The sequence below is a fragment of the Homalodisca vitripennis genome, chromosome X (genome assembly GCF_021130785.1).
Source record: "Homalodisca vitripennis isolate AUS2020 chromosome X, UT_GWSS_2.1, whole genome shotgun sequence".
NCBI lineage: Eukaryota > Metazoa > Arthropoda > Insecta > Hemiptera > Cicadellidae > Homalodisca > Homalodisca vitripennis.
Window position 1 is genome coordinate 83,831,781 of NC_060215.1, and position 14,150 is coordinate 83,845,930.

Consider the following 14,150-nt stretch of genomic DNA (forward strand, 5'->3'; position numbering starts at 1 on the left):
AACAAATTGCGGATTTTCACTGGGAAGTACATATAGAAAGAATACTGAAGGCGGCAGAAGACACTAATGCAATACGCTCATTTATGCAATTTATGCTTAAGGACTGGCTAGAAGAACACCAGGTATAGAGATTAGATTATAGATGATCAACCTTGAATGATACGATACTTTAATTCGCATTGAAATCGTAATTTTTATGAACCAAACGCAGTTTTAACGTTTCAATATAGGGTTACCCCTGGATACACAATTCTGGACACAAGATCACTTGTTTGGTACTTTTATTGGTATTTAACGAATTGAAAAAATGAATCAGAATGAATAATATAAACGCTGCAAATAAGAATTTTGAACGTCCAATAAACGTTGATATTCTACAAATATTTTGAATTTCAGGTCATGAAAAACTTACACGTTGCATGTGAAAGTATGAAATATTAGTTCCATGTCTGTTGTAGCGCAATGTTAATGCAGTCTCGTGTATCCGCCCGTTGGCATACATGGGCGATGACATGTGATGCGCGGTCGGTTAACCAACGGCTAATAATAGTAATAACAATATCAGTCCGATCTATTGAACAATAAATGAGTGTTAATGCGGTGTGACTGAGTAGTCCGATCGCTATCAGCTATCAGTGTTATCAGAGAGTGACGTAAGTGTGCTGGTCCCTGGCGGACGGTCGAGGGACAGTGGAGCAGCGAGGCAGCACCATGAGGCATGAGGTCGCGATCTTGCTGGGGCTGGGACTGTTATGTGTTCTGTGTACTTGGGAGAGGACGAAACCGAAACAAATCCAGAGTTCGTCGATAGACATTTCTTCCGGTCCTACTGAACGTGTTGTGGAACACCATCCTTCGTTGGCAAGTTCCGTGAGGACGGTGAGGCGAAGTGAATTTATGAACGGTTACGTGAACTATTCGAACGTCGAATCCACGACCAACGAGACAGCCGAAACTCTTCCGACCTTCGTCTCCAGCGAAACCAATGTGTCGCTGGACAACGACAATCTGACCTCGCCTCTGGGTTTTGCTGTGGCTGAAGTAAGGTTTCTCACACTTGGTTGTATTAATTTTACGATCACATACATTCTAATGCCACCACAGCATCCCAAATGTCCTATATTGCATATCTTGGGTGGAACTACCCCTACCCTACTATAGATAGTGTTAAAAGTGGGTAGTGATAGATTACTAATTTGTTTAAAAGAATCAAAGGCAATTAGGAGAAGAACCCATATGCCAAAACTAGGCGCAAAGCTCCGTATTATTTATCTGAATTGCCGTGTTAAATATTGCTAGTATACTTTAAAAATGATACACAAAGCAAACCAAATTATGCATGTTAATACATAATAGCGTTTTTTACACTTTAAGGTTAATGAAGCATTGCTTTTGCCTTTTATAAATATCCATATTTTTTATATTCCCTTCGGCTTGGTTATTGGGGAAAAGTCTAAAGGAAATGTCTGGGTTTTCCCTCCTCCATTAGAGCAAAGATCTCACAAGTCCTTAAATAAAAATAAAAATAACGTATGTAGGAAGATTTTGGAAAAAATAGTTTTAAAATTGTGTGTATAAACTAAAACACGTTCTTACTTATCAACCTAACTGCGTCACAAACACTGAGTTTGTATTTCCTCCTCCTAAAGGGACCTCTTGTAATTTATAGCCTACTATGTGATGAATCTCTGTAAATAAGTATGTACATATAGTAAAATATATCAAGAACATTTTAGTTAGCATAAAATTAATATGAACTTAATTCTTAGAAATCTTTAAGACGGTTATGATTCAATATATCTTCCTTGTCAATCTTCTTCATTAATGCTACAAAGTTTTTTTTTTAACTGTTTGTAAAATCATAAGCATACAGGTCATTAAAAAAACAATTACAATAAAAATAAAAGTAACAAATAAAAATATTTAAGAGTTTTTTAATATTTAAAACATTACGCATAACATTATCAGTTTCAAAATTTATCTATTGTGAAATTTGTAAACGTTTGATCAGATGATTGTTTTGTGTCACTGCTCCGGGATTTCAAGACTCTTGAACGATCCCACGCCGATACTAACAATAAATTTAAAAAATGATGGAATTATAAAAATATAAGTAAATAAGAATATCCAGTTCAATCGATATTTTTTACTATATTTAAAAGTAATAAGTGCTAAAACATTCTCTAGAGAATGGAGATATTAACTAAAGAGATGTACATGAAGCCTACGCGTCGATGGTACAAGTTAAGTTTTCCACAAGTTAAATCCAAGACACTACGTGACACTAGTTGACATGATTGTAAATACATAATTAAAGGGAGTGACGACACAGTAATACAGGCACATATTTTGTTGGTTCGTTGATTTTTTGACGGCTTCAACATTTTTGTACCACTCTCTTTGGTTATAAATAACCAGAACACAACATTTCTCCGAACCACAATAATTGACAATATTTTAGTGTTAGTATAAAAAGTAGATAATAAATGACCGGAAAATGTAATGCTAGCCCGGCCATATTGTAATATTAATCCATAAGTGGCATTAGTATTCAGAAAACAGTTGATATAGGTTGGTTTGGTGTATATTTCTACACGTGGTTTATTTTAAAACAAAGTATGTATAAAAACAATTCTCGATTTTTGCAAGGATAACGCTGACCTAACAATGATCATGATACATCTAGATGTGATTTAAATGTTTGTAAAACTAATACATCTAAGGATAACTGTTTTCAGAATTTGTATAGGCCTATTGTGTTTATAATCAGACTTAAATAGCGTAAAATATAGATTAAGGGAAGACGAACAAGTAACTAGTGTAGATTTCATAACGTATCTACTTTTAGAATTTATACACCAAAAGGTTGGAAGTAAGAAGCGAATAAGGATTCTTCTATGTCATTGGTTGAGATGTAATAAAAACAAATTTATACCTGTTCGAAATAAACAGTCCTTTCTAAGAAACCAGATCGATGGAGATTATCAGTAATGAAGTTATCTGTGGCCAAATACATCATCTCGTGTTTTATAGAGGATGTTGTCCAGCCTCTTTTTTATTTATGTATTAATGATACTTTTAGTAAATATGACGCAAAACTTAGAGAGATGGTAAAATGGACAGAAATAAACGCTTCACCATGCGTCCTTTTTCACTTCAATTAACATTTATATTCATTCACATTTCGAATAGTTCATTTAATTTATAGTTTAACAAATGGTTTAGTTTATATTGCATTATTACATTATTATTATCACTTGTTTTTGTGGTTAATCTTATTGTATGACATTGGTTTTTATACACCAATTAAATTTATTTGCGCAAAATTTGGTGAAAACTGCTATATAAGAAAATAAAAGTCAAAGAAATTATTAAAAAAAAAACAAAAAACAAACAAAAACACTATTATACCTAGGCTTGCCAGATTTTCTGAAGGCTCAACCGGGACAAAAAAGGGGGGGCTGGGGGGTCCGCCCATCAGAAGAGCCTGGGGTCTGGAAAAATATAGGTATATGCAGGTAAATTAGTAACAAGTAAATTAGACATTATATTATAATTTATAAATGAAAATGAATAAATTTTATTCTCGTTAACATGGCAAAAGACAAACACACATTAAAATAAGTTTAAGATTAAGATTTTACATTTTGCTTGTATTTTTCGTCATTTTCAGCACTTCTTTCTTGCTTTTTATTTTGGTATGCTTTTAGATCGCCATGATTAGGAAGACTTCCATTGATAAGTTCAGCAGAACGTTCAACATTTTCCCATGAAAGAACATTTTGTGTGGCCAGATTTACCCAGAAAAATTTCTCAGCGTGTCCAAAGCTATTCTCCCAAAGGTTCAAATATGCGATGCATCTGTCATAAAATCCATCAAATTCTTGTTTAATATGAATGCGATCTTATGTACAAGAGCCTAGGATAGGATCAAATTTCAATTAATCCGGGACGCGTAGTGAACCGGCCGGGACACCGGGATCGTAATTCAAAACCGGGACTGTCCCGGTCAAACCGGGACGTCTGGCAAGCCTAATTATACCTCACAGCCTTGAGGTTTTATTTCTTAAGATTGTTCGAGACTGAGAAATCGTTTTTTATGAACTTGTGTAATCGAATTTAGGTTATATATAATTTATGAGTATCAATCTTTTGTTTATCATTGATGTTACACTAAGAAATTACTTATTAAAACTGTTTTTCCTCTTTAGGGTTGTTTTCATGTGCCATATAATTTTACATTTTCTCACATACATACTTTACAAAGAACTTCAGATGTTAGTTGAAATGGTCAGTCTAATTTGGAATATCTTAATTTAGAGAAAATTATAAGAACTAGGATTTTCTACTATTGGAAATATCCCAGGAAGTTGAGTTTATCTCTAATTTATCTTCCTCTTAGTGCAGCATGTGGAATCTGACGCTGTCCCAGATTTGACTCCTGGAATATGGAGTCAACGTCTGTCTGAAGAGATGCAAAAATTCAGTGACAAACTCAAAACAAACACTCTGCAACGTTTCTACATTAGAGATCTAGACTACAAACCCAGTGTAATCTATGTGAAGGGATGTTTTCATTGTCTCATCCGGTGCTGCTATAAGCGGAAGGTGGAATGGAACTCTCAACTCATCATTCGCAAATGCATAAACCCTTCCCAACATGGCTACGTTATGTGTACCCCAGGAAATGGACATGCATAAACAAGCAATATAAAAACATGTAGCACATACGTTTGGTTACTTCCACTTCTTTAAAATAAAAATAGAGAGGAGGGTAACTTTTGGAAACGTAATAAATCCTTCAAATCTTCGGGTTAAGTGTAAGAAGACTACGTAGTCCTAACTTCGCCTTGAAAATAATCTGTTTATTCTTGGAACGGAATCCATTAATAAATAATCCATACATGATCTTAACTTACACTAATTGCATATTAAAATTTAAGGCAGTTGTGAACATAACTATTATAGCTGTAACAAAATGTGAGTCCTAGAGCAAAACATTTTTGCGAGGCCTTCTTGAACAATGATTAGGGGGGGGGGGTGTAGATACCCCCAGGGGTCCGGGGGTCTTCCCCCGAAAATTATTGAAAAATTGTTCTTGCAAAGTTATCATTAATAAGTTTTTATAGGCCTAATAATGTAAAATAAATAATAATTTTTGTCTGTAACAGGAAATAATTGAATTAGAATAACAACTACATTTTTCTTTGTTGGGTTTTTAATGAATAATCAGTTATTATTATAAACATAACTGATAACTGATCCTGAGGGTCGGGGACTTGTTGCTGGGCGGTCTGTAGGGGTGACGGGTGGCGGTGCTCGTGGCGTGCTTGTGGTCAGGCTGTGTGTTTGAGAGAATGAATGTAGCAAGCAATAACGAGAAATTCTTGAAAAAGTAAATTTTTAATTTAAGTTTTAATTTAACTTTGTTCGACTTACTAGGCTCAGCCTGGTCGAGCGTGCAAACTTTCCAAATATTAAGCTGATAAATTTGATTTTTAATTATTACACAGTATATTTTGGTTAATTTTTAATTTTAATTTAAAATGTAATTTGTTATTGTTTAAGGTCATTAAATGTACATATAATATAATATATTATATAATAATAATGTACAGATAAGAATATGCATTTTTGTGCGTCTGTTTTATTTTTAAATAAAGCTAAATTTCAATACCTATTATTAATTTTTTTCCTAAGTAATTCACATGAATCTTTTCAGAATTAAATGTTCTACAAATCTGTTTAAGAAAAAAATGACCTTTATTTAACATTTATGGAAGTAATCTTACGTTAAACACAAAAATGTGTTATTTCTTTGCACCAATTCTTGTGTTTTACGTAAGATCTCTCTGAAAGTATTGCATTTACAGCTCTGGGACGAATTTTAATAAATTTGTCAGATATAAAAACATAAAAAACAATCGTATTTGTATCTTTGTAACTACCTTTACCATTTTTATACGGCCTGACTTCACCAAGGGTTCTGAAATCCGGGCGAAATCTTTCGCTAGGCGTAACTCGCTAACGAAGCGTTTCCGGGCATATGGTTATATGAACTTTTTTACTTGTTTTTAGCTATAGAATAAGCTCCCGAGAGATTGCCGTTTAGTTTTGAATCACCCTGTATATATATTCAGTGTATCTGTATATTATGTGAGGTTGAGTGGTAGAGAGGGCTAAATAGCTCTAACTCCGCCTCTTGAATAAAGGAATATTTAATTTCATTTTCATTTCATATTATTACAAAAGATTAGTGTTATTTACACATATTATTACTGATTTTATAATGTTTTCGGCGATCGGAAGGGTGCTCATAGGTAGGTAGATGTTATGTAATAATTGTTCACGTCTGTAAAATAGTTTAACTTAATTTTACAATAGAATATGGTAAACTATGAGTTCAATATAAGTTAATAAAAACAGGTAGTTCTTGCTAACCGATAAAAATAATACTGTAATTAAAGTGTATTATAAACTGTAATTAAAAATAAAATGCAGTTGTCCATAGTCCATGGATAAAATATTTTTAAATTGCGTTAAAAGAATTATAAACTTAGAATTCTTATATGAACTGTACTTTTCTCGCTTTCATTCCAGCGAAGTCGTCAATAATGTCATCAAAATTGATTCTGGCTGTCATGTCAGACTCAATTGATTGATTGATTGTCGTGTCATTGCCAGGGATGATAGCCTTCCTTGACCAATAGATGATCTTAAATATGTTCTGATACGTTTCGAGCGGGAAAAACTCCTTTCTGCGCTTGCCACAGGTAACATGTATAGCCATTAAAATTCTATACGCAATGAGTGCGTTGGGGAATGGGTTTTGAATCTTGTTAATAAATCTCAAAATCCCCACAGCTGTTTCCACCTCAGCCGGTGGGAGTTCACGAAGAACCTTAAGCTCAGAAAAAGGTTCATTTCCAAAAATATCCTTTTCTTCTTCAAAATTAGGAACGATTCTAGGTCTTTACACTTTTGAAACAATTTGTCTTCTTTTACTGTTCTTAGTTCTTTGACATGATGTAAAAATCCAAACATAGATTCGTAATTGGTAATTTATTCAAACCTTCTTTTCAAGGACCTTGCTGCAGTATCTGCAATAACAAAAGAATACTCCACTTTAAACGTTTGCCCGGCGGATTCTGCATTATGATAATCGTCTCCCTCGTGATCAAACATTCTTCTTTTCTTTCTCTGCCTGACTTCTTTGAAATTTGGCTCTACACCCAGAATTTCATTAAGTTCTCTTGCTACCAATGTTGCCACCGCAAAAACTTCAGCTCTAATTTCTAAAAGAACTGAACTAGCCCTTGAAGTAACTATGACGCAACTCCAAGGTGCAATTATTGAGCATGTATGCTTTTGGTAACACTGTTAACTGCAAACAACACATCATACCAAATACATGGGGCTTGTAAGAACATAGCTACTTATTTCATTCGTAACCGATCGTGCTTCACTATTGGCTTTTGGGTCCTCAGAGATCTCAACTTGTTCAACTAATGCAGTATGAGTTTCCTTAATTTGAGATCGAAGTGCTTTTACGCTTTCCAGTTTACTTCCCAACGAATGTCGCAGGACCTTTTTACAGTCAGATTCGGTACGTGTTTCATAAAAAATCTCCCACCGCAACGACATAGCTTTAAGAGGAACATTTAGCAACGTCACATATGAAGAGGTTGAAGCTATGCCTAGCGCAGGGCATGTAACATGCCTTTGGATTTATTTCTGTGCCTGTACTCCATAGTTGATACCTTTTCATATTGGACCCGTTGTCATACCTTTGCCCCCTGCAGTCCTTGATTTGCAATCCAATTTAACCTAACTCTTGTAGAAGAACATCAGATTTTCCCCGTTGTTGATTTAACGTCTAAGAATCCAAGGAAATGTTCGATGTTTACACCTTCATTTTCACTCTCAAGAGAACTTTCATTCATATCTTTTTTTAAACCATATGACCAAGGATAACTGCTCTTTGAGGCTAAGATCATTGTGCAGTCTAGCATTACTGAGAAATACTTAGCTGTTTTTATGTCAGCACATTCTTAGATTTTACCTTTTCAGACAGCAGCTTAATTAATTTGTTTTGGTAGTGATAATGAATTTCAAACGATCGAATTCGCCTAACATGCTCTTGAACGTCGGGGCCAAACGATGGGGATTCAATCATTCCCAAAAAGTTGCCGTTATTTCGCTCGTTTATTTTCTTGTTTGATCCTCTGAATGCAATGTGTTCTGCTAAATATTTAATTATATTAAAAATTCTTCTCAGAACCTCACGCCAGAGTTGTTTTTTTTTCTTTTTTTCACTAAACACTAATCCTCCAGTAGAAATTGAAAGGTTTTGAGGATCAGATGCTGAAGGGTTATCATACGGCAAAAGATTAGTTAGTTCTTTAATACTTGTACTTGGTAGATATATTGCTCTACCAGTATTTCCGATTTCTTACCCATGATATTCAAGCCCTCAACAGGAGCTGATCCTCCATCTTGAAGTTCAGCTCCCTCTTGTTTTAAAAATTTAAAAAAACTAGCGCGCTCTGTTGTGGTTTGAAAAAACTTTTTACGTTTGTCCTTCTATATATATTTTTCATAACCACTTTCAAATTTTCAAAATTTGTCCCTTTTTCTAGACACGATTTAAATATGTGTAATACACTAAAACATAATCAACAGAAAAGTTCACAGAACGACGCTACTACCACAGACGGCACTCAGGATAACTCATTATATAATTAACCCCACCACACACATAAGTCACAGTTAATAAGAACGTTGTTTCCACTGAACTAATGGATCGGGTGCGTTAACACTGAAGAAGGGGAGGAGATCGTGTTGTGACATGCTCGGAAGTGCGTGGTGGTGGTACGCATGCGCAGGCAAACATGTCACTCACGGGCGTGCGCGAGGCTCGGGTTCCCTCACACCGCCGCTATCAAACGATGTTTTGCATTTCCATTCTTTTGGTTGCTACTATCTCGTACGAATGAGAATCTTGTTATGTTTTTGGGCATTAATAATTGAACGTGTTGTGCGGGTAATCAGATCGATCTCTTAGGCACGTATATTACTATTGTATTATTTTAATTCAACCAAAACTTTTACTTATTTTTTGACGAGAGGAAGGCCTTGCTGCACAAGGCCTAGAGGGTCCTCTCCACCCTAAGGACGGCAAACTAGCTATTGGGATTTTACTAACTAGCGAACTCGAACACGCCCAAATTTTGGAGCTACCAACGTGAGCCTTATGTCTGGCCAGTAGCTGCCGAGTAGCTAATACGATTGAGTACAATATTGTTGGCTTGATAACTTGTCATTAAATATTGTAAAATGTTTTGTGAGTTCTGGGTAAAATGAACGAGCCAAAGCGGTCTGGGAATGATGTAACTACATTACTGAAATAATGTGTTTGTTTATTTAAACCTCGCTGCAAGAACTTATGAAGGACCTTGAAAGAGCAGTGTTGCAATACCAAGAGGATGCTCTAAAGAAGAATATTTAGATTGTTAAGAAACTAGACACACCGATGATGACTAATATATGAGTAATTCAGAAATCCAAACGGAATAAAAGAGAAGACATGAGAAATAAAACATCTTAACACTAAATTTAATGTGATTCAGTACAACAGATTAATTTTTATGTCTGTACTACATTATTGACATTAAACTTTAATTCTAATGCTATGCGGAAAGTGTCATAACTAAGTTTTTGACTCCACAACACAGGGAAACATTGTTAACACAGTTTAAATCTTTTGGATTTACACCTGTTTATTGAAGATGGTTCCCCAAAGTAAAGCCGAAATATGTTACCTTTGTAATTGTGATAGAATTATTTACCAGACAAACTAGATAATAGTAATTAATTTGGTAATCATACATATATCGCAATACAATGTATATTTTTTTTATTTTAAACAATTATATTTGCAGTTTATTTATATTAGAGGTATAAATAATAATAAATACTCAAAAAGCCATATCACTGTCTTGCCTCAACCATTACGCTAAGGGTGTTACAATAAACCAGAAACAGAAACAGCTGGATACTTGAAAACATTTTTCAACATAGCTTTTGGAAGCTCGAGAAAATTTGATAAAATACATGTATTAAAGGGTAGACAGACGGAAGAATTTGACAGATCCATAATAAAGGGTTTTCAGCCATATTTTGACTATATTAATAAAAACACTGTACCCTATTTCTTAATTTACGGATGAAACTTTTGGTCAAAAAAATAAAATATTTAGGTAATCACTATTCAACTGAAATTTAAACTTTGAAATTTCTACAGTGTTAAGGAAATCTTATGGTGACATGATTTATTTATTACAAACGGAAAATTAACTGCTCAAATTTTACAACCAAATATAATAAGTCAGCTACTTTGAACACTATGTTGTCAAATACAGTATAAAGTAAAGTAAAGATGTCTTATTTTATCAGGTGAAGTTAGGGCTAATAAGCCCTCTCTAACACTTAACCTGGGGACCAATGGCTTAAAGGTGACTTCCGAACCACCACCAATGGCCAGGCAGGCAGCTGCTTGCAAGGACAGGATCGCTCAGCGGTCACCCATCCAAGCAACAGCCACGCTAGACATTTCTTGATCATGTTAACTTGCGATAACCGTTGTACCCGCTACACTACGCTATATATATATATATACACACACACAAATATATATTTATGGATTAAGTCTTGATCAATATTATTGTACATATAGTCTATTTAGTGGTGTCACCATTGATCAATCCTTCCCACACAAGGCTGAAGTAATTTCACCTGTGCTTTTATCATTTTCATCAACAGTAAGTAAGTTATAAAAATAATAGAATAGAAAAATTCTGTATTTTAGATAAATAAAGAATGCTCCTTTACAGTTACAACATTATAAAAAGCTAACAAACTGTAGAAGGTCCTCACACTATTAAAACAATGATCTTGGGTCCGTCTGTTTCAGTTGGTTTTGGTTATGTAAAACATTTTCTACTTTAAATGATAAAGGTACTAAAAAAATTAGAACAAACAAGGGAAACAATAGGAGATTATTTCATAAAATAGATATCTTCATAAATTAAATTAATGTGCTGTTTTTTCAAAAGACTACAAACTATATATTAGTCCCTGGTTATTAATAGTCACTCTTAAGGAAATTTATCTAAAATTAAGAAAACAAATTATTAGATGTACAAAGTATCTACAATAAATAAATAAAATGATTAGACATAAAATATATTTTTAAATAACACGATTAATTTGTTTTAATCCAAACACTAATGAAACACAAACTGTACATATCACTATAACACAAAGTTTACAAACAACTCGTATACTCTAACTCTAACATGGAGTTTTTACAAAAACATTATATAAAACATTTGAAATATAAAAAAACCAAATCGACCTTAACTTTTGCATAGAAATCAGAAATTCTTTATTCATAATCATCAAGATTAGAATACATGTCAAGTTTAAAGACAAAAAATATCTTCTTCCTCATGAGTTGGGTCTTCATGCATTGTCCCTCCAATTGAAGAACTCTTCCATGCTGTAGAAGGGTCTTTCCTGGAGCCAGGTCCGGAGTTCCTTCTTCAGGTTCTGTGGGCTGTTGGTCTTCAAGTCTTCAGGCAGTGTGTTATATATCTTGATTCCAGCATAAGATGGTTTTTTTTTGCATAGGTGGCTGTTCTGTGTGCCGGAAGGTGGAAGTTGCCTGCATATCTTGTGTTGTGTCCATGCAGATCTCTATGCCTTGTTAGGTCTCTAGTAACACAAAAGAGAACAGTTTCCAATATGTAAATGGAAATAACTGTAAGAATCTTCAAATCCTTGAATGTATTTCTACAACTTTCTCTTGGGCCTTGACCAGTCATTATTCTGAGAGCCCTCTTTTGCAATTTCAGTAGGCGCTGCAGGTTGGCATTTGAAGTTCCCCCCCAAACAACTATTCCATATTGTAGGTGGCTTTGGAAAAGGGCATGGTATGCTATGTTTGAAGCTTCTGGTGAACTGACTGCTGAGGTTCTTTTTATGGCAAATATGGCAGAGCTTAGTTTTTTGCACAGATTGTCTATATGATTTTTCCATGATAAATCACTATCAAGTGTTACACCTAGGTGTTTCAGCATGTTTACATTCTGAAGATCAGGGAGTGCTGTTGAGTCCTTTCTATTTCTTCCAAAATACATCTGTTTAGTTTTATTTTGATTAAAAACAAGGTCATTACTCATGCAGTATTGTTGTGCCATGTTGACAGATATGTATGTGTCAATTTCCAAATGTTCGTTATTATTACTGGCTAATAAGAGCACAGTGTCATCAGCATACATAATTGTTTCACTGTATGGTGTCATGTACTTTGGTAGGTCATTTGTAAATAAAATAAATAGTACTGGCCCTAAGACTGATCCTTGTGGTACGCCTCTTCTTGTTGGTATTGGATCTGATCGCACAGTACTTGTTTGCCCATGTTCATTTTTCTTCACCTCTACTACTTGGGTCCGTCCTTTCAGGTAGCTTTCGAACCATTTTAGGGCTGTTTTTATAATGCCTAGGCTTTTTAATTTAGCCAAAATGAGATCGTGACCAAGGCAATCAAATGCCTTACTCAGGTCTAAGTATACGCTGGAGATGGTGTTGCCAGACTCTATGTTCTCTACTATGAACTCTACCAGATCAGCAATTGCAGTTGTTGTTGACTTCCCTTTTGTAAAGCCATGTTGCTTGTCTGTCAAGAGGCCATTTTGTTGAAGAGTAGTCTGGCAAGAACTATTTTCTCAATAATTTTTGAAGTAGTAGGTAGGAGAGAGATGGGTCTATAGTTGGCTGGTATTGTACCATAGTACTACAATATAGTTAGATAATATTGAAATAAAAAAAAGTAATATATTTAATGCACTCTTTTACATTCTGCATACAGTGTTCGATTTTATGTTAACAGTCCCTAAATGATATTAATGGTTGTTATTCTTCTTGATTCCAGTACAACCTTAATTCAGGTATTTTAATATATAATATAAGCTTGAAACACATTTTGGATTGCAATCCAATTTTTCTCAATAATAAGAAATTAAAATAAAACATTAAACTTAAGTTTAATAATATCACATGGTTTTTTTTAGGAATTGTCAACTCCGACAAAAAAAGAAGAAGCTGTTGATGAAGACATGGAAACAAATAGTAATGAAATTGAACAAGATCCTATGATCTCACAAGGAAGTTCACCGCCACTTGTCATCTTTCCTAACAGCAGTCCTAATCACATGGCATCATCTCACTCTGTAGAAACTGTAAGATCTAGCTATATAAATAAAATTCCGTCACACTTTGAATCAGCAAGAAATGAATTTCAAACTAGTTAAATTTAAATCTAAAAATCAGTCGGCAACAATGGAAAATTAAAATTAGTAAGACATATTATTTTGTGAGGTACATTGCTATCAGATAAGTCAATTGCCAATTATAAATTTTAGAATCTTGCACTGTAAAAAAACTTTATAACTCAGGAACAATTAGTACAAATAAATTCAATTCCAATTTGATACTTCCACCACGTAGTCCAAATAGTACTGACTCAATTGCTGACTCATAGTTTTCCCATAAATACCCAGAAAACAGAAGAGCTCAATATGTTTTAAAAGCACTTATAAATATTTTGTTATGTTCCAGAAATTGGAAAGCAAAAATGAAAACCATGACATTTTAATGATTTTTGTGGGTAATAATCATGGTAGTGATTAATGACACATTTATTTAACTTCATAAGTGTTGTACAGTGAAGAAGGTATTAAATTCCATGTTTTTATTATGTTTGCAGAATTCTTGAATTAAACATTATCCTCAAGATTTTTGTTGAGATTGGAAACATCTTTTAAGTCAGCTGAGCATTTCCCTTGGGTACAAGTGTACATAGATATAATAGTTAGATTTATCAGTGTCGTAATTAACTGATGATGCCACTGTTTTATGCTATTTAAGCTGAGGTAAGATTACCAAGCAAAAATACTGTATATGTGTTCTATATACTTCAGATAAAATAATAATAATAAATCTCTTTTTTGCTGTAAAAACAATTCACATATTGTACAGCATCCCTCACTTTAATCTTAATTCTAACCTAATTGTCTAGAGCACAAAAG

The 14,150-nt window shown here is 34.0% G+C and overlaps 1 protein-coding gene across 2 annotated transcripts in view; it reads left to right on the forward strand.

The window, feature by feature from the left end:
- Nucleotides 1–627: 627 nt before the first annotated feature.
- The window catches only part of LOC124369280 (steroidogenic acute regulatory protein), a 32,223-nt gene continuing 18,700 nt past the window's right edge, over nucleotides 628–14,150 (forward strand). For both annotated transcript variants that reach the window (XM_046827196.1, XM_046827195.1), the window contains exons 1-2: nucleotides 628–1,041; nucleotides 13,134–13,301. In XM_046827196.1, the coding sequence (XP_046683152.1) occupies nucleotides 712–1,041; nucleotides 13,134–13,301 (498 nt within the window). In that variant the 5' untranslated portion in view covers nucleotides 628–711. The remainder of the gene's footprint in view (nucleotides 1,042–13,133; nucleotides 13,302–14,150) is intronic.